A 21,574-nucleotide genomic window follows, 5' to 3' on the forward strand; every position below is an offset into this window, starting at 1 on the left:
TTTTTTTAACATATAATCAATCATACATATTAAAATATAAAACTGTCTTATTTGCTTTAGTTTAACTGCAAACAAAGTCTGATACTTAAATTGTTTTATGTGTTTGGAATTTTACCAAACCTAAAAAGTTAATGGGCCAAACTCTAACTTTAAAAAATGATTTTTGTCAATATTTACAAGTATATATTAATAATTATATCTTTCGATAGAAGATTTTTGTTGTTACTTTAGAAAATGACGTTATACTGACCTACATTGGTAATTAGGTCTTTGCATTAACCTGTACTTGGACATATGTATTGTATGATGTCATTTTTTATAGGAACTATAAAGAGCTTTCTTTCGTTAGTTGACAGCCAGTAAAAATTAAGTTACCATTTCCCGAATTTTCGAATTTGGCGTATTATTGGATGTTCAGAAGACACAAAGGCTGACAAAAAAAGTCGATCAAATGTCTGCTTTTTGGGGGCTGGCTGCTGGGTTTTGATTTTTTATGTATCATTTGTTGAATTTTTTTAGGAAAAATTCAAAAATTATTTTTAACCTAAGGAGTTCCCAGCTTTCTTTGTTGGAGGGGGGAAGTGTAAAAAGATGAGAAGTAGATAATTCAAGTTTGTGGCGGGATAAATTTTTTGGCTCCCTTTACTAGATAATTTTCTTAGAGGTTGATGTTAAAATTTTAAAGTTGTTTTGTAGGGTTAAAATTACCATTTTTTTTTCTTAAATTGTTTTTACATAAAAATTGATATTTTTTTCTGGAATTTATGTAATAAACTAATATCATAGGGCTTTTAAAATTAGAAAATATAAAAAATTTATTATACATAAGATAAAAGATATATTATCAAAGACCAAACAATTTTAAATTAACAAATAAATTCATATCATTAATGATATTATTGTCAAAAGATTTTGTACAATCATTATAACTTTTTGCAGGCTTAGAAATTAGAACTAAATCCTCCTTAAAAATGATTGATTTTACTTATTAAAAAAACCAGGGCTTGTCAGCCACGCGTGGACCTCAGGGAAAACAACCTTTTACAAGTTAAAAATAAGCTGGAAATCTAAACCTGGCCAAAATATGGCAATCCCTCTTTCCAAACAAAAAAAAATAAGCAATCCTAATGGGTCCAAATTTGAAGCTTAGTGGCGGCTGACGCATGGCTGCTGAGCCCTGAAAAAAAACCTTTAAAACGAATATGTCACATATCTGTTAAAATGTACATCCCCTTTTTATAATGATTTTTTGGTTATTTTATTGTGTTATTTATATTTGGTCCAAATAAATAGATGTTTCCAAATATTCTTACTTTCTTATACTAATGTATTTTGAAAGCAAAGCTACAATTATGGATGGTCAGTATGTCCATCCGTCGCGCCGGTAACGGATAGCTCCTCCCAGCGACAGTGGCTCAACACATAGCACATTCGCTTGTCGTCGTGGAGGTTGGTTTGAATCTCGGCTTAACACCGCGTCATTACCAAAGTAAGGACTCCTTCTACTGCTATGTTAGGTGCGCAATATCATTAGATAGTGTAGGGCAATGATTTGGCCCAAAGCAGGCGCAACTCATTCCCATGCAAAGTACGTGCAATCAAATAGTTACTTGTCTGAGGGGGGTTTGGACAGAAAATGAGATATTTGGCTCCCCTTAGTTTTCCTGGGTTGATAGACATGTCATTAGAGTGTCTTGGACATCAGCTTCGCCCGTATAAGGTAATATAGGAAGGTGATAACGGATAGCTCTGAGGTGGATTCTTTAAAAAAATTTGCCCCACTAATCGCTTAGTGGGGCAAAATTGAGTTCGTGAAAAATCGACCAAAATCACATTAAAAATCTACAAAAAATAAACAAAATCATAGAAGGGTTATGAACATAAGATTTTATTGAATTTTTGTAGATTTTTATGTGATTTGGGAGGATTTCTCACCAAAACAATGTTGCCCCACTAAGCGATTAGTGGGGCAAATTTTTTTAAGAATCCACCTCTGATGTTTCTTTGGAGCATGTTAAAATTGTCTTGTCGATTTTAAACTTTGCATTGGATTTCATGAAAAGTCAATCAAAAAGTCCGTGTGTCCATAGCGAAGCTTTTCTATAGTTAGGGTTGGTCCGTACGTCTGTCCGTATAATATGTATCTTATCTTTAATTTAGGCATGTTAAAATTTTCCTGTAGATTTAAGAATTTTTATTATAATTCATGTAATAGTTAGGTACTTTATAATCGTTCCCATTTAAACCTTGTTGACTTTTTACTTTTTTGAAAAAAATAAAATTCATGTAATATATTCATCCTGTTCATCTGATTTTTTGAAAATAATTACTTCTATGACAACAAAGTAAAATATTATAAGCGAAGCATCTATATTATCAAGTCCTTAAAAAGTCCTTAAATAGTATTGTGTATTTGACCAATTTTGCAACAAAAAAATAGATACACAATTTCTAATAAAATTAATATTCTACTGAACTGACACTCTACAAGCGTAATTCTAAGTTTGTTATACCGACTGACTTTAGAGCTCCGCTTTTATGGACGTTGTTATCCTTGTTCAACGATTATTTGTGATGTAGTTGTTTAATTACTATGCGTTTTTTCCTTATCGGGGAAGTTGAAACTGTACTAAACTTAAATTTAAAAATAAACGAAAAAATAGAAAGTCGTCTTACATCAGCATTCTGCCGAAACTAGGTGTGGTTTATAAATGGAAAAATGGATGTAGAATATATGTATGTATGTGGATATTATGACAGGTGGAAAATTGTCGTTAATTTAGCTCGCTAACATGGAACTCGTTTATTGGTCAGTTCGTTCATCCAGTATTAGGGGAGTAGATAGGGTAAACGGGGTAGAAGGGGAGAACCGTTTATTTTAGTCCCCTGCAAGTTTAACTTTATTAGGGAATATGAAAATTGTAAGCCGCTGCATTTGAGGCCACATATTGTGATGCTTTGTGGGTGAAATGGTTGCCAACAAACAATCTTCTTAAGAGGTTTACACAGCCCTTTACAAATCACAGTATATGCCCCTAATTCAGTATCTAGTCACATGTATAATATATGGAAAGATTACATATTTTGTCGGTGTCATTAACCCACATTGGCAGGCAGAATTTTTGTTGAGCTATTTTATGCTTTTATGTCATATATAATATCAACATACTATTAAAATGGACTTTAATTTACGTCATTATTACTTTATGGATAATTTAATATCGACATACAATTATTCTTCTGATATTACGGCAACCTATTTAAATTGATATAATAGATATAAAGCTTTTTATAGTGTAAGCTTAATTACGTTTAATTTGTGTTAATAACACGATGTACAATGGAAAATTTTTAAAATTACATGCTTTGTTGAAGTCAAACTGTCTAAAATAACAACAAAAATATAAACGAAATTTTTTTTATGTATGGCTTCGAAACCGACAAATATCCGGTAGATTATAACCAGTTCTCAGCCATACTGAAAAATCATGTATAGCATCGAATCTGAGACAATTTTCAACCAATATTGAAATAAATTTTTTTTTTAAATAAGAATTTATGCCCATACTAACGAAACTGCTTTTAATCTTTTAATTTATCATTTTGATATCCACGGATAGTTGTCAATAATATGATGCGATAAATAACTAAACTAAAATCTTCACGAAACCTTTCATATTCTAAATCCTATATTATAGTAAGGTTTTGTCTAAAGCTAAAGATTTCATAACTACTGAACAGATTGAGTTCTTCATTGAAACTTCACGTAGGTCACAGGATGGTTTAAGGCTATTCTATTTTCTTTATTTGGGTCTTGGGGTGGTTTTAGGTATTTCTGCCCACTTTAAATACAGAGCTTCTAGATTCTAGGAGCGCAACCACTACGTCTCCCTTTATTTGCGTAAGAAGGGAGATTGTTGTGTAGTTTGGATGCCTAATAATCAAGTGTATAATAATAGCCGATCCTTAATTTTAGGCCTCTCTGCGGAGAGCGTAATTTATTACAGTTAATTGATATTGGACACATGCCATAATCAAAACCGGCGAGGGTGAGGTAATAACAAAGATCTCTCATGAGACTGTGTGTCAGGTAGTAATATACCTGGAGCATGAGCTACTCCAGGAGTCTTAGGTCCATTAGAGTAAAACACTAGGGAGGGAAAGGGTTAAATAAATGTATCTCTCCATCGCACTTTCCTTGTGCCGTCTTTTAATTGGGTCATTGAAAATCAACCAATGGTGTGGTGTGTATTAACAAAGTAGCAGGAAAAAAATAGTAGCAGCTGAATAAGGTCATTGGAACCCGCGACCGTGGCTCAACACGTAGCGCATCCGCTCGTCGTCGGGAAGGTGATAGGTTCGAATCTCGGGCCGACACCGCGTCATAACTAAAGACGTTAAAAATTGTTCCTATTGCTGCTATGTCAGATGCGCGACATAAATAGTTAGAGTAGGGGGAATGCCTTGGCCCAAAACAGGCGCAACTCGTTACCATGCACAGTTGGGACTTCTCAGACAAAGGTCGTGCATCACAGAGAGTTGGTTGTCTGATGGATGTTACTTAGCCTGATATCCTTGGGTGTTTGGACAGAGAAGGGTGCGTTAGTCATCCTTAGTTCTCCTGGATTGCTGGACCAGGACCTGGACAGTACATCAAGTCGATAAGGTCCTGTACTGCAATCCCGCCCGTACGAGGAAATCTGGGAGGAAAAAAGGTCATTGGAAAAGGTAGGGAGGTAGTTATCTGTATATACATCCATTCTATTGATCTGTTTTAGGTCAAACTCAACAAACAGACACACATGCCGACCAATCCAAATTGTAGAAAAGCTTCACTTTAACAAGCATAAAAAAAACAAGAACAAACACGCTTTAAGAACACACAAATTTATTGAACACATACTGAAAAAGCTATTCCAATTAACATATATCATCATAATAGATAGATAAATAGCAGGTGGTAAGTTTTATATATAAAGCGGAGTTTTCTTCACTATAGAACTAGAACCTGGAATATATAAATATGTACACAACGACAGTTAGCAATTTTAAACCTTTTTTTTAAAGCATTAATTATAAATTTTATGTTTTACAAAGGTTAAATATTACTTGCTGTGTCTGTACATATTATGTCTACTTAGGGTTTGTACTAAACATCAGAGTTTTCAAGTTCACCACTTGAGTCCACAAATATTTAGAAAAAATATTTAAAGACATTTTGGAGAAAAAAAAACAATTTTATGATATAATAACTGATTTTATGAGAGTATAAAATGTTTTGTATAGCTAAACATAAAAATTTTACATTACATTGTATGCTACTATAAACATGGATGTTGTATAAAATTTTTATGTTCAGTTAGAATTTCATTACAAAAATTACTTTTTTACCTTGCAATTGTTAATTCTAAAATTTCTATTGAATTTTGCCAGAAGTTATAATTATGATTAAAAGTTAAAAGTTGAAATGTTTTTATATTGGTAGGTTTTTTTTGAAAAAAAATAACTAATAACTAATATTTATGCTGTTAAAAATTTGAATTTTATCCTTAATAAATGTCTATACAGTAATAGAGTATAAATTGTATGATATATTTATATCTAAAAAGATTTTTTACAATTTTGATACAAAAATGGGAAATAGGAGAAGTTTTTACACCGTTAAAAATCACCAATAATAAAAAATAATCAGTGATAATAAACTCATAGTTAAAAATTATTTCTTTTTGTCTTTAATAAAAACTACTTTATATTATCAATTGTGTAAAAAAAAGATGGGCTAACAAGTGTTTAACATTTATCCTTTCATCTATTTATAAAATTATTATGGAAATATTTAGAAATAAAAATTTTGAAAGACGACGACTTATATGTGTATGTATGCTGTTTAGAGTTAGACCTGAACAAACAAATAGAGGGACTAGAATATTTGTTCCAGCATGGCTTTCAATCCGATTCCTTTCCACTGGATTACAACCAGACCTATGCCATACTGAAAAATCATGTATCGTATCGAATTTTCAACGATTAATAAAATAAAAATCCTAAAATCAATCACTGATTTGTTGCCTGGGCCTTCGGCCTTCAGTAGTCCAACAAAACTGCTATTAATCCTACAATATTTTTTATTTACTTTCCGCGAAAAGTTGTCTTTATAACGATGCGATAAATAACTATTCTGGTAGAGTTACATGGTGTTTATTCAATGAAACTTTTAATTATTTTTCTTGATTTCAAAAAAATTGATTTTAAGAATCAGGACACTCCCAGACAAGTATCAAAATTTCAAAGCTACCAAATATTCTTATAAAACTAAATATTTTGTTCTTTAATGATAAAATTTATAAGATATTTACATTTTTTAGGATAAAAAACACTGAGTTAAATTGTGAAAACACCAGATCCCTCTATCAATATCATATTCAGTTTAGCATACGGAGCTGACAGAACTAAAAATAATTGGTTTATATCTTTCTTATTTTTTTTGTCCGTTTCATCAAAGATTAATAAAACAAAATTAATTAAGAAACTCTTTATAGTGCCTAAAACAAATGACGTCATACAATACAAATGACCTATAATAGGCAAATACCGGACTAAATTACCAATGTCAGGCCAGTATACACTTTAATTGACCAATAGCAGGCTCGTACACATTTTAATTAACCAATGTCACGTCAGAAAACATTTTAATTGACCAATGGTAGGCAAGTATACATTTTAATTGACCAATGACAGACCAGTATATATTTTTATTGACCAATGGCAGTCCAGTATATATTTTAATTGACCAATAGCAGGCCCGTACACATTTTAATCAACCAATGGTAGGCCAGTATGACTTCATTTTTTAAAGGCACTATAGAAAGAATCCAATTGCAATTGAAAACTACCAGCTTTAGAAATCTTAATCAGGTTCAGAATAGAATTACAGATTTTCAAAAAATCATATCGAATTAGGTATACAAAGATAGCCAAAAAAGATGGTGGCCAAATTGTTTTTATGCCAAGGTTTAATTTTTCGTTGATAAAATTTTAGAACAACACTTTTTTGTAATAAGTTAGTATGGTTTGCTTAAAAATTTGTTTAAAAATGTCTACAAATGAGTAATTAAAAGGTTGGATAGTTCGATTTTGCTGTTAGACTTTAGTCTATCGTTTGTTAAAGCTCGCAATCACTGATCATTTTTATGCCGTTTGCAACACATATTTTCTGTAGAAAACTTACAAAACGGTATAAATGAGTTGATGTAAATATGTATAATATTATATAGCTTTGTGATGTTATATAGGTTAATTTTTACATTAATTTTAATGATAATAATATTAATAATGCCGGAAATGATCATTTGTACTCTGGTAATACATATCTTCATTTAGCCACATAGGGGATCAGAAATTTTAGGGGCAAAATAGTTTTTTCTTTCTTTACTTTTACTACATGTACATTTAGTATACAATAAATAGAAAAGGTTAAATAATAAATATCCATTTATAGATTAAAATTAACTGTCTAATGCTTAAAAATACCAGTATTTTTTTTATTGTTTATGGGTGAAAAAATTAGTTAAATGCTTTGACATGGCAGTACATAAATAATATCTATTGAAATTTTACACAAGTTTGATAAAAAAAACGACTTACAAAAGGGCTTAAACGTTTACATATTTTGGCATTTTGATTTATTTCTTACTTCATATGCACCTCAGACTTATAAAAAGCATGCATTCTGACATGCATACACAAAAACATGTAAACTTCTTTTTTTTGATGGGTGATATTTTTAGGTTGAATTATCACGCAACCTCGTTATACTCTAAGCAGAATTGTCTGCTGACTCCCGGATTTTTAAAAATCACTTTTAAGAGATTTTTCTCTCTTTTATTTTATTGGAAATGTTTACTTGTCCTTATTTACATTAAGAATTAACCATATACAGATTATTTACATTGCTATTTTACACATTTGAGATCTGAGGTGGATTCTTAAAAAAACTTTTTGGCTAACTAAAATCAGTGAGGCTTGCTAAAAAAATTTGTGAAAAATCCTCCAAAATTTACAAAAATTAAACAAAATCTTATGTTGATAACCCTTTATGATTTCATTTAATTTTTGTAGATTTTTTATGCGATTTTGGAGGATTTTTCACAAAATTTTTTTAACGAGCCTCACTGATTTTAGTGAGCCAAAAGGATTTTTAAGATTCCAACTCTGAAAATATGTCACTCAGTTTTATTTATTTCTTAATATTTTTTTATGAAAAAAAAACTATTCTAAAATTTTTTCATTAAAAGATAGTAATGGGATATTACGAGTAAAAAGAACTGAGTTGTCTTTAGTAATTGAAAAACTTAATCCAGTATTTTTATATGTATAATATAGAAATTGTGTGTAATGAACATTTTTATCTATTTACATTCTTAGCTCTAGAAATTTACATAGAAATTCAATTTACATTTTGGTATATGGATAGAAAAAGATTATATGTACATTGTACACAGGATAACTTTATTGTATTATGTACATATGCGGGTTTTTTTGACTACAAATGTCCTTATTTGATTTAAAATTTGTTACAATTTTGTAATGTACCATTCTTTTTTCACAAAAATTTTAAAGCTGCCTTTAAATCAACGTTTCACATTTAATTTTTGAGTCATAATTCTTCTGATGTTAACTAGCTTTGTGTTTTTTTGGTAGATTTTCCCTTCAGATCTCTAGTTTTGACAGCTATGTGGATGTTTTGATTCTTGATAGTGAAGATGTTGGTTTTTAGTGGCACATGTAGGGGATCTCACTAAAATAAAAAAATTAATTAATGAAGTTTAATAGTCAAAATCTTATTAAAAATTAATTAGGCTAGATATTAATTATTTATTATCTAGGCTATTTCATAGAGTTTGGCAAAATATCATTAAAATCTAAATATTTTTGCAAAAAAAATTTAAGTAAACTTATACTTAGGTTAATAAGACTATAGGGGCAATCTGCTTAATAACATATTTAAGCATAAAATTACTTATATATTGATCTAGTGGACTTTGAGAATTAATGAGCATATAGATTCTTGTAGGTCTCAAAAATGTATACAAAAATATAAGAAGTTTGTTAGAAATCACATTACTAAGTTACAAAAGTGTCCAAAAAGGTTTTAACCAGACAGGATACTTCTATCATACGTTGTATACTTAAACCAATGTAAACCGTAAGATGAACATACGATACTTCAAACTAATAATGAAAATCGTTTTCTATACATATGCTACAATCTAGATGTGTCCTAACTGCCACAAATGTTTCATATTCGCCAACAGATGAAATAGCAAACAGAAACAGTTAGTTTTTGCTGTAGTAATAATCTATAGTTCTATTTATTTAATAAAGTGATAAAAAAAATAGCGGAAACGTTGGTGCATCAAAGATTTAATGCTTTTATAATAGATTTAGAAAGTCTAGATCCCCTGTTTTTTAATTGGACCAATAAGTGCACAGCGTCAGAGCAATTAGACCGTATTATTGGTTAATTAGTGTTCACATTTTGGAACGAAAGGACAGGTACTTATTCGTGAAATTCCTATAATTATCTCCTACAAATTACTTTTAAAGTTGGACGTATTATTATGCCTAATTGTCCATCTAGAGTATTAAATCTATTGCTTGCATGATAAAACATTGTATGCAAAAAACATTCTTTTTTTCCACATACACACATAAACATGTGTCAGTTTTCTTCTTTGTAATCTTTTAACATTTCATCAGAGTAAAAAGTAAAAGTAAATTGCAAGAATAACAAGGATGACAACATCCATAATAAAGCAATGGTCAGATAAACGAGCAGTAACAAATTTATTTAGAGTAACAAATGATTTTCAAAAATCTGTTTTATTAAATTAAAAATTGTATTATAGAGATACTTCGCTCATAACAGTGTATCAAAAATCGAATATATTATATATTTATATAACTTTTTGGTTATAGCCCCTTTTGTGACAGCGCCTCTTAAAGGGCGTTTCATCGTATTTTCACAGCGCTTTTGATAGGTTAGTTTGGATGATTGCCCAGCAGGATTAGGCAATTGACCCCACAGGGAGAAAAGCTACTGTGAAAATACGTCGAAACGCCCCTTAAGAGAGGTTGTCACGAAAGGGGCTATACCCCCTTTTTCTTTAGTGGTAAAATGAACGTAGGAACTTTCTTTTAGAATTGTTCAGCTTCTTATTGAAAACTTGAATCTATTGTGTATTATTACATTCTAAAATGTGTAAGAATCCATTTTTTTCATCTCAATCTATGTTAATTCCTGTGTTAATTACTTATGTCGAATATTTCCATGGGTTTACCACATTCATTAGCAAGAAATCAGGGATCTCAAGGGATAAGACATTAAACGATAAATTAATTATTAACATGATTACCCCTTCTACAGATTTGAATTATTGGTGAAAAAGTTTGAACACTCTTAGCTCGAAACGACTAGTTAAGATTTCAGAATTTTTTATGCCAACAAATGAAGTGAATAAAACTTTGGGTACCAGTATAATTTACAGACTAATATACCCTCCCTCCCTGCAAGAAATGAAGATTTTTCTCAGCATGCAAGGTCACGAGAGAGAAAAAGGGGTTATTTACAATATTTATTTTCTTATTTACTAAGTATATTTGCGATAACTTTTATTTAATAGGATCTTCCAATTTTTAACATTTACAAAACAGCCTGCTTTATTGCTTCAAGATCCATGTCAGATCTATAAAGGAAATAAATGAGCTTAAGTTTTCCAAGGAATAAATGTTTAAAACTCATAGTGCTCTAATAATCCATAATAAACTATCATTGGCCAGAACGATGAGACCCATTATTTTACTTTATTAAAAAAAAAATTTCTTTTCATGTTGCTATTTACATTTTATTGAAGTATTTAATTTCTAATCATAAAAAAAGAAAATTTAAATTTTTAATATTGTAAATTTAAGATAACTCTGTTTTAAAGAATTCGATTGTGGCGACACTTCCTTTTGTGTGTTCAAATATTAAGACTAAAATTTGAATCATATTAACCCTTTGGTGATGGTAAAGTAAAAAAAATATAATTGAAAAAATCTTTTTAAATCATTTAAATTATTAAATTGATAAATTAGAAAATTTATTTATTGAGAAATAGATAAATAGCCAATAGTGAGATAGTTATATCGAGCCAACTCTAGTACATATATATAACATTGTTTTTTACAAGATTCTTTTTATTTTGTAAGATTATAAATAAAATCGGAGAAGGAGTGGGCATGTAACTGTCATTTTCACAGGCACCCAAAGTTACAGAACAACGTTAACTTATTCGTTGGTCCAAAAAAACTTTGGGTACCTTTATTGAAACTTGATTTTTGGTGGAAAAACTTTTCGACTGATAATATTTAAGGGGTTATTTTGTTGGTCATTATTAGTTATGTACATCAATCTTTGTCTTATGGTCTTATAACTTAGTTTTTATGCTTTGCTACCGTTTGATATTATCATCCTTGTTTGTGTACATATATTGATGTAAACAGTGTATTTGTGTTAATTAACAGTGGTTAAGACATGTTTACATCTTAATTTGCCAACATGGACCAGGTTTTTCCTATGACATTGACAGAAAATAAATAGAGATAAAATTTCTTATTGTCAACCTTTGACTTAAAAATAGCCTTTGAATTAATGAAAAAATGAGTAAAGGTCAAGAAGGGAGTATTTTCTTCTTGTATGTTTTTTTCCAGCTTAATATACGAGAAAATACTTGGAATAGTCAGAAATTTCGCCAATAACCTTTTCCATTCTGGAAATTGTAGACCTTTTCATAATGTATAGTTGTAAATTTTGTTAAAAAAGAAATGTTTTTGCAGGGATAAATAATGTAAAAAAAAACTTTTTTTATGACGACGTTTCTTTAGTTAGGATAATTTAAGAAAAACACATTTTCAAGTTCCTTCTAGTACATTAGCATGCCAAAACCCAAAAGAAACTCTTTGACTGGCCATAAAAGTCCAATGGTTAGGGTAAAGCGTTGTTTGCCCCCTTTAAACCTTTGAACCCCCCCCCCCTCAAATAAAAAAAGCTTAGACGTCACTGGCAGAAATCTTCTGAAGAATTAACCCGTATACTCATTTTGTGTTTGTTTGTATTACTCTGAACAACAATTTTGCTTTCACACAAAGCGTCTGTTGAGCAATGAAAACCCCTCCCTCTTATGATTGAAAATAAAAGGGGGAGGGGGGGAGTTTTTGTTCCTATTTCTAGGTCCCTAACAATACAGGGCTACCTAGTACAAATACAACCTAACTTAACCCAGCTAAAGAAATAAACACAGAACTAATAACTACCTTTTTACATTATTTTTAATTTTTTATCTCAAATGTAGGGGGGGGGGGGGGGTATAAGTCCTCAAGGTATTTTGTGTGAAAACGTCCCAACAATAATGGTATTTAGAGGAAGCCAGCTCTCAAAATAACATACTTTGCTGTGCTTACACATAAATGTATTGTATTGTGTACACAATATTGTATGTTATACAATTTAGCCCTTTCAACCTACATAACATTATGTAATAAACAAGCAATACTTGGAAAGGTGGGGAGGGGGGGGGGGAACATTGGACTGTAAATTATATTGGTATCCAAAGTTTGTGGATTCAAAAAACCTTTTTCTACTTTTATGAACTCTTGATTTGATGGTTTTAACTGGCAGTGACTAAACGTTTCAACCAGTAATTTTAATCTTGAGAAATTGTTATCATCTAGGGATATGACCCTTTTTATAAAATTAAATTACAAAATATAATGGAAGCCTATTTTTTGCTTATCATAATTATTTTATTTAATAATCAAACAAAAAAGTAATCTAGTTTTTTTCCTACATGAAAACTGTTACTATTGTTATAAGCTTGATTAATCATAATCATATTTCCGATATCTCTATACTTGGCAAATACATTTTTTACAATAGATGGTCCGTCAGACGCAATAATCCGTCAAATTTAAAAATAAAATCTAGCTATCTTGATTATATTAATATAATTTTTCCCAAAGCTAGCTTTATCCTAATTAATATGGATGAAATGAAAAATAACTGCCGTTTCGCACTTTGTAACCAATAATATCGTTGAATAGTTCCTTCACTATTTCTTCAAATTGAGAGAATGATCATCTAATCTTTCTATATTTATTACTTGGGAAAAGGAAAAGCTATAAACTATTATCGTAGTAGACATATATAACAAAACTTTTTTTACACAGCATTTAATTTTCATTGCTAGTAGAGTAGTTACACTATAATTAGAATATTGCCTAATTTATGTACAATTTTGGTTTAGACTTACAAATAAATGTTCTCCTTATCAACTTATGGCATCCGACAAGAGTCATTGTTCGTTTGTCAATTATCTGATTGTAGAGCTTCGCTTTTATGGATGTTGTCATCCTAGTTAAAATAAAATTTCCCAATCTAATGTTAGCTTCTAATAAACTAAATTGTTTTTCTTTTTTAAACTTTTAATCATTACCTTTCAGTTGTGTGAAGAAGACTTCACATTTGATCCTCCTCCTTGGATTGTAGCGGAATATTCTGTGGTTGTAAAGGTTCCTGGGATCCGTCCGCCTCCAGGCTACTCTCTGGCAACATCTTATTCTTCTCATCATCTAAATATAATAAAATTAGTTCCTGGTATCCACCAACCTCCAGGCTACTCTCTGGCAACATCTTATTCTTCTCATCATCTAAATATTATAAAATTAGTTCCTGGTATCCACCAACCTCCAGGCTACTCTCTGGCAACATCTTATTCTTCTCATCATGTAAATATTATAAAATTAGTTCCTGGTATCCACCAACCTCCAGGCTACTCTCTGGCAACATCAGGATGGCTTTAGGCTATTTTATTTTTTAATTTTAGTATCTGAATGATTAAAGGATATTTTACTGCACCAACTCCAATAGATGCATTTTGGTGGAGCTTTTAGAGATCATGGGTCGATAATAAGCTATTTTTCTGTCTCCTTCCGAAAGCTCAATCCTCCAAAGAGAAAATTATCATAGAAAAAAGATTACTTTTAGTTTTGTTTTTAATCTAATTTTTTCTATTGGGTAATATTGTGTTTAAATGAAAATCAGATATTTGTTGGTTATCAAATGCTTTGTCATAGTCTAAAGTACATTAATTACAAATAATTTTAGTGAATTTTAATGTCTGTTTTCATAAGACTGTGCTATTAAAAAAATTCTTCAATTGCATGTTAAGCATATCAAATTATTTTATTTTATTTTTAATCTTGTTCTAAATTTAGCTTTGATTTTTAAAATAATTATTAACTTTTTTCTCAAATAAGAAAATTATTTTTACTTTTCAAAGATTTGTTTCCTTATATGCTGATATATTTTTATTAATATATAATTGAGCTTAATATCACTTTTCTGTGTATGGCAAATATGCATAAAAAATGTATAATATACTACATATTTTATACATTCACACACCAGGGAGGTAATGGGCAATGGACTGCATATAAATTTATTCCTAGACTTGAAAACTTTGGGGATTTCTCTTTTAGTTGGTAAAAAAATCAGTATCTAAACTATTCCACACAAAAATCAAATCTACAAAAGGGGTATTTTTGTTTATCATAATCTGGAGTTTACTTCGATTTATCACCAATTGTCTTATCCCTTAAGATCCCTGCTAAAGAGAAAGAAAAACTAGAAGTAAGTAATAACTATGATAATATTAAATAATATGTAGCAATATTAATATCTCAATATACATACATATATATTTATCTGAGTCTCACAGAAGCTCTGTCCAGAAATTGGGATCTTTTTTTGGAGAAAAAATAATATATATAACCAAAATAAATACTTATTTGTAATCGGAAAATATTAAACTAGATCTTGGTGGCAAAAAAAATCAACTTTAGATTGATAAAACCAAATAAATTTTGAATATTTTGAAATACAAATCTTAAACATAATATACAATTTCAATGCTTTATTTCGACGTAAAGCTATGAACTAAAAGTATTCGTGGCTGACATATTATCTATTTAACGTTATTCTTAAGACATAATCACATTGAAAAGTAATCTCCTGTCCTCTAAAAAAAAAAATGCTAGGCGCGCCTTAATTAATAGACGACATGGAAAATAGCGGGTATAAGGGAACTAACAAACAATTTCGCACACAACCCACTTCCTTCTTTTCGCCCTTTCTTAGCCACTTCACTTTAGTTACAAACACAACACAAGTTTTACGCCACAAAAATATCCAAATTTTCAACAATTTCTAATGAAATTATGGCCCCTGGAAAAAAAATGAAAGCTAATTTCACAGATCCGCATCTCTGGGTGTATGTGTTTCCAGAGAGAGTGAGGACAATGTACTGTTTATTGCACTAGTCCCCAAAGTTTTATAATAACGCTTTCTTATTCGTTAGAAAAACAACTTTGGGGACTTTGGTAAATTGGTTGGTTTATTTAGTTGAGTGTTTAAACTTATAAATTTACAGAAGGGATAATTTTGTGTATCATCATTGGATTGTTCAATAATCTATCGGCCATTGTCTTATCCCTTTATATCCCTGGTATGTGTGACAGTGCAACAGCGGAACAAATATCCATTTCTCTGATTAAATAAAGGAAATTGAGTGGGGGTAAAAATAGAAGAAGCCTGCAAATACCAACACCAGGGAGCCTACAGGAAAAGACAACAGCGGACAATCTTTATATACTTCCCCAAAGATGATAAACAAAACTACCCCCTTTTTAGTCTGAATTAGTTTTGACACTACTAGTTTTGAGCCAATTGATCAAATTTCATCTAAAGTACCCAAAGTTTTTTAGCCAACGACTACAAAACTTTGGGTACAACAGTGAAATTCACAGTCCAATGTTCCCTCCCTCCTTGGCGAACAGTAAAACAACAAAATTACATTTTCTGCAAATATAATTTCTAACAAGTTCTAATTAATATTTACTGCGCCCCTAGCCACGCAGACAAACATCCGACTACTTGATAGAAATAATGCCAGTGACCAATGATATGACAATACACAGACTAAAAAACCAATTGCAGGCCGGTATTCATTTTAATTGACCAATAGTAGGCCAGTACGACGTCATCTTTTACAGGCTTTATAAAAAGATTTAATTTTGATCCTTATTTTATGTTAGGTTAAGTGAAGAAATTAATAAAAGAGCCAGCCTAAATAGTTCCCCAAAGAGATTTAATTACAAAATATTAAAGATTTTAAGAAACTATTTAAGGGAATGTTTTTTTTTAAATTTAAACAATTTAAAAGGTGAAAAATAGGCTAATGTATTTTATTTTCAAAAGTTTTATCCTAAATGTTTTATGATGGAGGACACAGTAGAGTTTAAAGCATAAGAGATAGGAGAAAACACTTTTTATAAAAGCATACAACCACATCTTTTTATACAAAACTTTTCAATCTAAAGAGAGAGAAAATGTGTTTTATGGAGTCTTGCCAACCCCCTAACACCCCTCCATCAACACTTCCCATTAGATTACCCCCATATTTTCTTATTCCCTATTACAACATCCCTCCCCCCCCCCGCTTTTCTGTTGAAAGGAATATATCTGAATTTGTCTGCCTGCCATAAAATCCAGGGAGGAAGGGGACATTGGGCTGTTTGTTACACTAGTCCCCAAAGTCTTAAAATAATGTTGGCTTACCAACCTTGGGGACTTTTATTGAATTTTGGTTAGTTGGTTCATTTATTTGAGTGTCCAACTGTTTCAACCACTAATTGTAATCTACAGAAGGGGTTAATACTGTGTATCATCATTTGGGATGTACATCAATTTATCGGCCATTGTCTTATCCCTTTCAATCCCTGCATAAAATCTATTTCGCATCCTCCTAACCCACTTACAAGATGTTCTACTCCATGCAAAGTTTTGTGTGCAACCTTTTTCCTAGTAGCGAAGCCACTCTATATTCTATAAATATCGATCTGTCCATCCGTTTTGAGAAGATTCCACTGACCGATGTGCATCTATTTCACAAATATCTTTATCCGTCTAAAAAAACTCCGAGAAATATTTTATTTCTTGGGCTGATATCTAACTACTTTTTTTTCTTTTTCTGTGCTTAGCTATTTGTGGATTTTTTGTCATCCTTGTTTGTTTTTTCCTAGTTTAGCGATAAAAAGGTATGTTACGGCCACGGTAAATACATTAGATACAAAAAGGGCATTAACAATGATGACAACATCCATAAATAGCGAAGTCATGGAGGGACAAACGGACAAAGTGAGACATAGAGCATATGTTTAATAAATCATGAAAAATCAAGTATGATAGAAGGCTGATGTTATGTACTTGATGCTCATTGGTACAGGGAAGCTTCACTAAAAATATCAGCTGTCTATTTTAAACAGAAGCCGAGAAAATCAAATTTCCCCCATAAAAGTACGGACGGACGGAAAAACAAAGTGAATTATAAGCTTATATTTTGCTTATAAGTGATCACTTTTTATATCATAGGTATATATTGTGTATACATATAAAAACAAGGATGACAACATCCATAAAAGCGAAGCTCTGAAACGGTAGAACAAACGGACATTAACACTTGTATAATGTCAGAACTGAATAATCAGAATGCGCATGTATAAGAGTCAAAGCAAAATTGTAAATTGTAAAAGTAAATTTGTTGAAAAACTGCTTGATACAGGATAATGTTTATGGACATACTTACATTTTTAGGACTTCATTATAGAGTTGCTTCGCTTATAAAATTGTACTTTGTTGTCCCAGGAATCAGTATACCAAAAATCAGACCAATCGGATAATTAGGTCACATACAAATTTGTTGTTAAAAATGTAAAAAAATCAACATGTTAAACATGGACGTACGGACATTCTGGTAATGATTATAGAGTTGCTACGTTTTCTAACTCGTGTCTAACTATTACAGGAATCACCATGCAAAATTTGAAATCGATAGGACAATTCTAACATGCCCTAATTAACGAAAAAAGCTATTTAAAAAAGTAAAAAAATCAATATGTTAAAAATGGACGTACGGACATTCTGGTAATAATTAAAGAGTTGCTACGCTTTCTAAATCGTACCTAACTACTAAAGGAATCACCATGCAAAATTTGAAATCGATAGGACAATTCTACCATGTCTAAATTAACGAAAAAAGCTATCCGTTACGGACGTACGGACGGACCGACCCTAATTATAGAAAAGCTTCGCTTTTAAAAAATAATCTTTATTTCCCCAAAAGATTTTAAAATTATATAGAGCCTAAAATCATTTTTTTTACAAAAGAATAGTTTTACCTGAGTTAGCTTCAATATCTCTGGAGGACTTGGTTAGACAGCAGGGGCAGAGGCGAGAGAACAATATCCTGAGGCCGTGGCGCGCATCTGAACAGAAGGCGAAGTACAGGAAGGGGTGCACCATGGTGGGCGCATACACCGCCCACTTCATCACTGCCACGTAGGACTCGGCCAGGTTCAGGAACTCGGGGATGGGCAGCCATTCGCCATAGCTCCAGTTGCTCAGCACATAGTGCACGTTAAAGAGCTCGAACGGCGCGCGACTGGCCTCGAAGATGAGTATCAGGAACAGGGTGATGACCGAGAGCCAGAGGTCGGATGAGCGCAGCTTGCGGGTGCAACAGGCCGCGCTCTGGACGAGCAGCGCCCACCACGGGATAAAGAGCAGGACTACGGGCACCACAAAGGTCAGCACGAACGAGGAGAAGTAGAAGAACATGGACACGTTCTCGTAGTCGCCGCCGCGGTGCATGCACACCTCAGCGTCGTCGGGGCGCCAAGCGATGACGTTCTTGTACGGGTCGTCCTCCCAGGGCCGCAGCTCGGAGTAGAACACGGTCGGCACGGCGAAGGCCGCGGACAGCAGCCAGATCATCGGGATGTAGAGGGTGTGCGACCAGGGGCGCACCACGTCGTCGGAGAAGTTCCACTTGCAGTTCTCGGCGAAGAGATGGTATGCCAGGAACAATATTGTCAGCGGCAGGAAAAACAGGAAACAGTAGTAGAAATATCTGAAATTAAGATATTTTTTTAGAAAAGATAATTTGGGTTGGCACGGCTAAAAAAGCTAAATGTAGATATTAATATATGTATATGTTCAATGTTCATGTATTTATTATATTATACTACCGGTTGCGCTAATAGCATTTATGAACACCTTATTCTAAGGAATAGAAAAGTAGGAAAATAGCCTAAAACCAAGCTCAGATATGATAATTAAATAGCTTAAATCCATCAAGGAATCTAAAAGAAGCTTCCATAAAATGAAGAACTCAATCGAAACAGTAGTTATGAAAATCTTAAGCTACAGACAAAAAATACCTTTATACTTTATACAATAAGATTAAAGAGAAAAGATTACTTTTAGGCTTTCAAAATATAAATCAAATGTTTTAATATTCTATTTTGTACTAGATAATCATCATACAATGAAAAAATAAAAAAATTTGAATATTAATAATATTAATCTAAGATGCAGGAATATAAATTATTCCCGGGTTGATCCAGCTTTAAAGTGCAAAAAGGTGATAAATCCAATCCTTAGTCATCCTATTCACACTGTGCTAGGTTACAAACATAGTTTATAAACACCATACTTAGTCATCCTATTCACACTGTGCTAGGTTACAAACAAAGTTTATAAACACCATACTTAGTCATCCTATCCACACTGTGTTTGTTTACAAACAAAGTTTATAAACACCATACTTAGTCATCCTATTCACACTGTGCTAGGTTACAAACAAAGTTTATAAACACCATACTTAGTTATCCTGTTCACACTGTGCTAGGTTACAAACAAAGTTTATAAACACCATACTTAGTCATCCTATTCACACTGTGCTAGGTTACAAACAAAGTTTATAAACACCATCCTTAGTCTTACTCTTCACACTGTGCTAAGTTACAAACAAAGTTGAGGGTAAAAAAAGATAATGAATACCATCCTTAGTCTTAATCTTCACACTATGCTAGGTTTCAAACAAAGTTAAGTGTAACATAAAAACAAAGATAATGAAAACCATCCTTAGTCTTACTCTTCACACTATGCTAGGTTTCAAACAAAGTTGAGAGTAACATCAAAACAAGGGTGATTAATAACATCCATAGTCATCATATCCACACTGTGCTAGGTTTCAAACAAAGTTAAAAGTAGCATCAAAATAAATTTGATAAATACTATCCTTAGTCAACTTATCCACACTATGCTAGGTTTCAAACAAAGTTAAGAGTAACATCAAAACAAATATAATGAATACCATCCTAAGTTTTAATCTTCACTCTATGCTAGGTTACAAACAAAGTTGAGAGTAGCATCAAAACAAATTGGATAAATACTATCCCTAGTCATCCTATCCACACTGTGCTAGGTTTCAAACAAACTTGAGAGTACAATCAAAACAAATTTGATAATTACTATCCCTAGTCATCCTATCCACACTATGCTAGGTTTCAAACAAAGTTGAGAGTAGCATCAAAACAAATTGGATAAGTACTATCCCTAGTCATCCTATCCACACTGTGCTAGGTTTCAAACAATGATGGAATGATAGCTCAAATAATAGAGTCTATAGCTCAAGTGATAAAATGATGGCTCAAATGATGGAACGAAAGCTCAAATGATGGAGTGATAGCTTAAATAATGGAGCGATAACTCAAATGATAGAGTGATAACTCAAATGATAGAGTGATAACTCAAATGATAGAGTGATAACTCAAATGATAGAGTGATAACTCAAATGATAGAGTGATAACTCAAATGATAGAGTGATAACTCAAATGATGGAGTGATAGCTCAAATGATGGAGTGATAACTCAAATGATAGAGTGATAACTCAAATGATAGAGTGATAACTCAAATGATAGAGTGATAACTCAAATGATAGAGTGATAACTCAAATGATAGAGTGATAACTCAAATGATAGAGTGATAACTCAAATGATAGAGTGATAACTCAAATGATGGAGTGATAGCTCAAATGATGGAACAATAGCTCAAATGATGGAGCGATAGCCAAATGATGAAAAATAACTCAAATGATTGAGAGATAGTCTATCATTTTGTGCTGTTCATAATCTTAAAGTTCAGCCTCTTTAGTAATTGAGCAGAGTGTGCCTTTTCACTCCTCCTTCTCATTCAGGGTGAATTATTGATTTTAGGATTCATTGGGATTCAATGCATTTATACTCTTGTCTTACAGCCTAGATAAATTAAATTTCAGGATTCAATATTTAAAATGAAGTTTGAAGAAAAGTAGTTTGAGTAAATGTTCTGCAGGCTTTTTTGAATTTTATAGGAACAAATTTCCTAATATGATTAAAAAAAAATCTTAGACAACCACTCTAAGACCACATCAAAAACAAATCATCTATCTAAACCCAGATGGAATAAAAGATCTTTGCCTCTAAACTACAACTCTTTTATGATAGAAATAAGATGAATAAGGCTTAATGAAAAAAAACTATGTTGTTATGAATTAACATTTCAGTTCAGAGTACGTGCCGGCACTCTCGAAGAATA

The 21,574-nt window shown here is 31.7% G+C and overlaps 1 protein-coding gene across 4 annotated transcripts in view; it reads right to left on the reverse strand.

Annotated features, from left to right (window-relative positions):
• Window positions 1-4,871: 4,871 nt before the first annotated feature.
• LOC145312200 (substance-K receptor-like) overlaps window positions 4,872-21,574 on the reverse strand; it is a 94,319-nt gene continuing 77,616 nt past the window's right edge. For all 4 annotated transcript variants that reach the window (XM_080151404.1, XM_080151408.1, XM_080151406.1 and 1 more), the window contains 3 exons: window positions 18,334-19,064; window positions 13,533-13,668; window positions 4,872-8,797 (listed from right to left, as the gene is read on the reverse strand). In XM_080151404.1, the coding sequence (XP_080007530.1) occupies window positions 13,556-13,668; window positions 18,334-19,064 (844 nt within the window). In that variant the 3' untranslated portion in view covers window positions 4,872-8,797; window positions 13,533-13,555. The remainder of the gene's footprint in view (window positions 8,798-13,532; window positions 13,669-18,333; window positions 19,065-21,574) is intronic.

This window comes from Acartia tonsa, chromosome 2 (assembly GCF_053477335.1).
Source record: "Acartia tonsa isolate MP-2025a chromosome 2, ASM5347733v1, whole genome shotgun sequence".
Lineage (NCBI taxonomy): Eukaryota > Metazoa > Arthropoda > Copepoda > Calanoida > Acartiidae > Acartia > Acartia tonsa.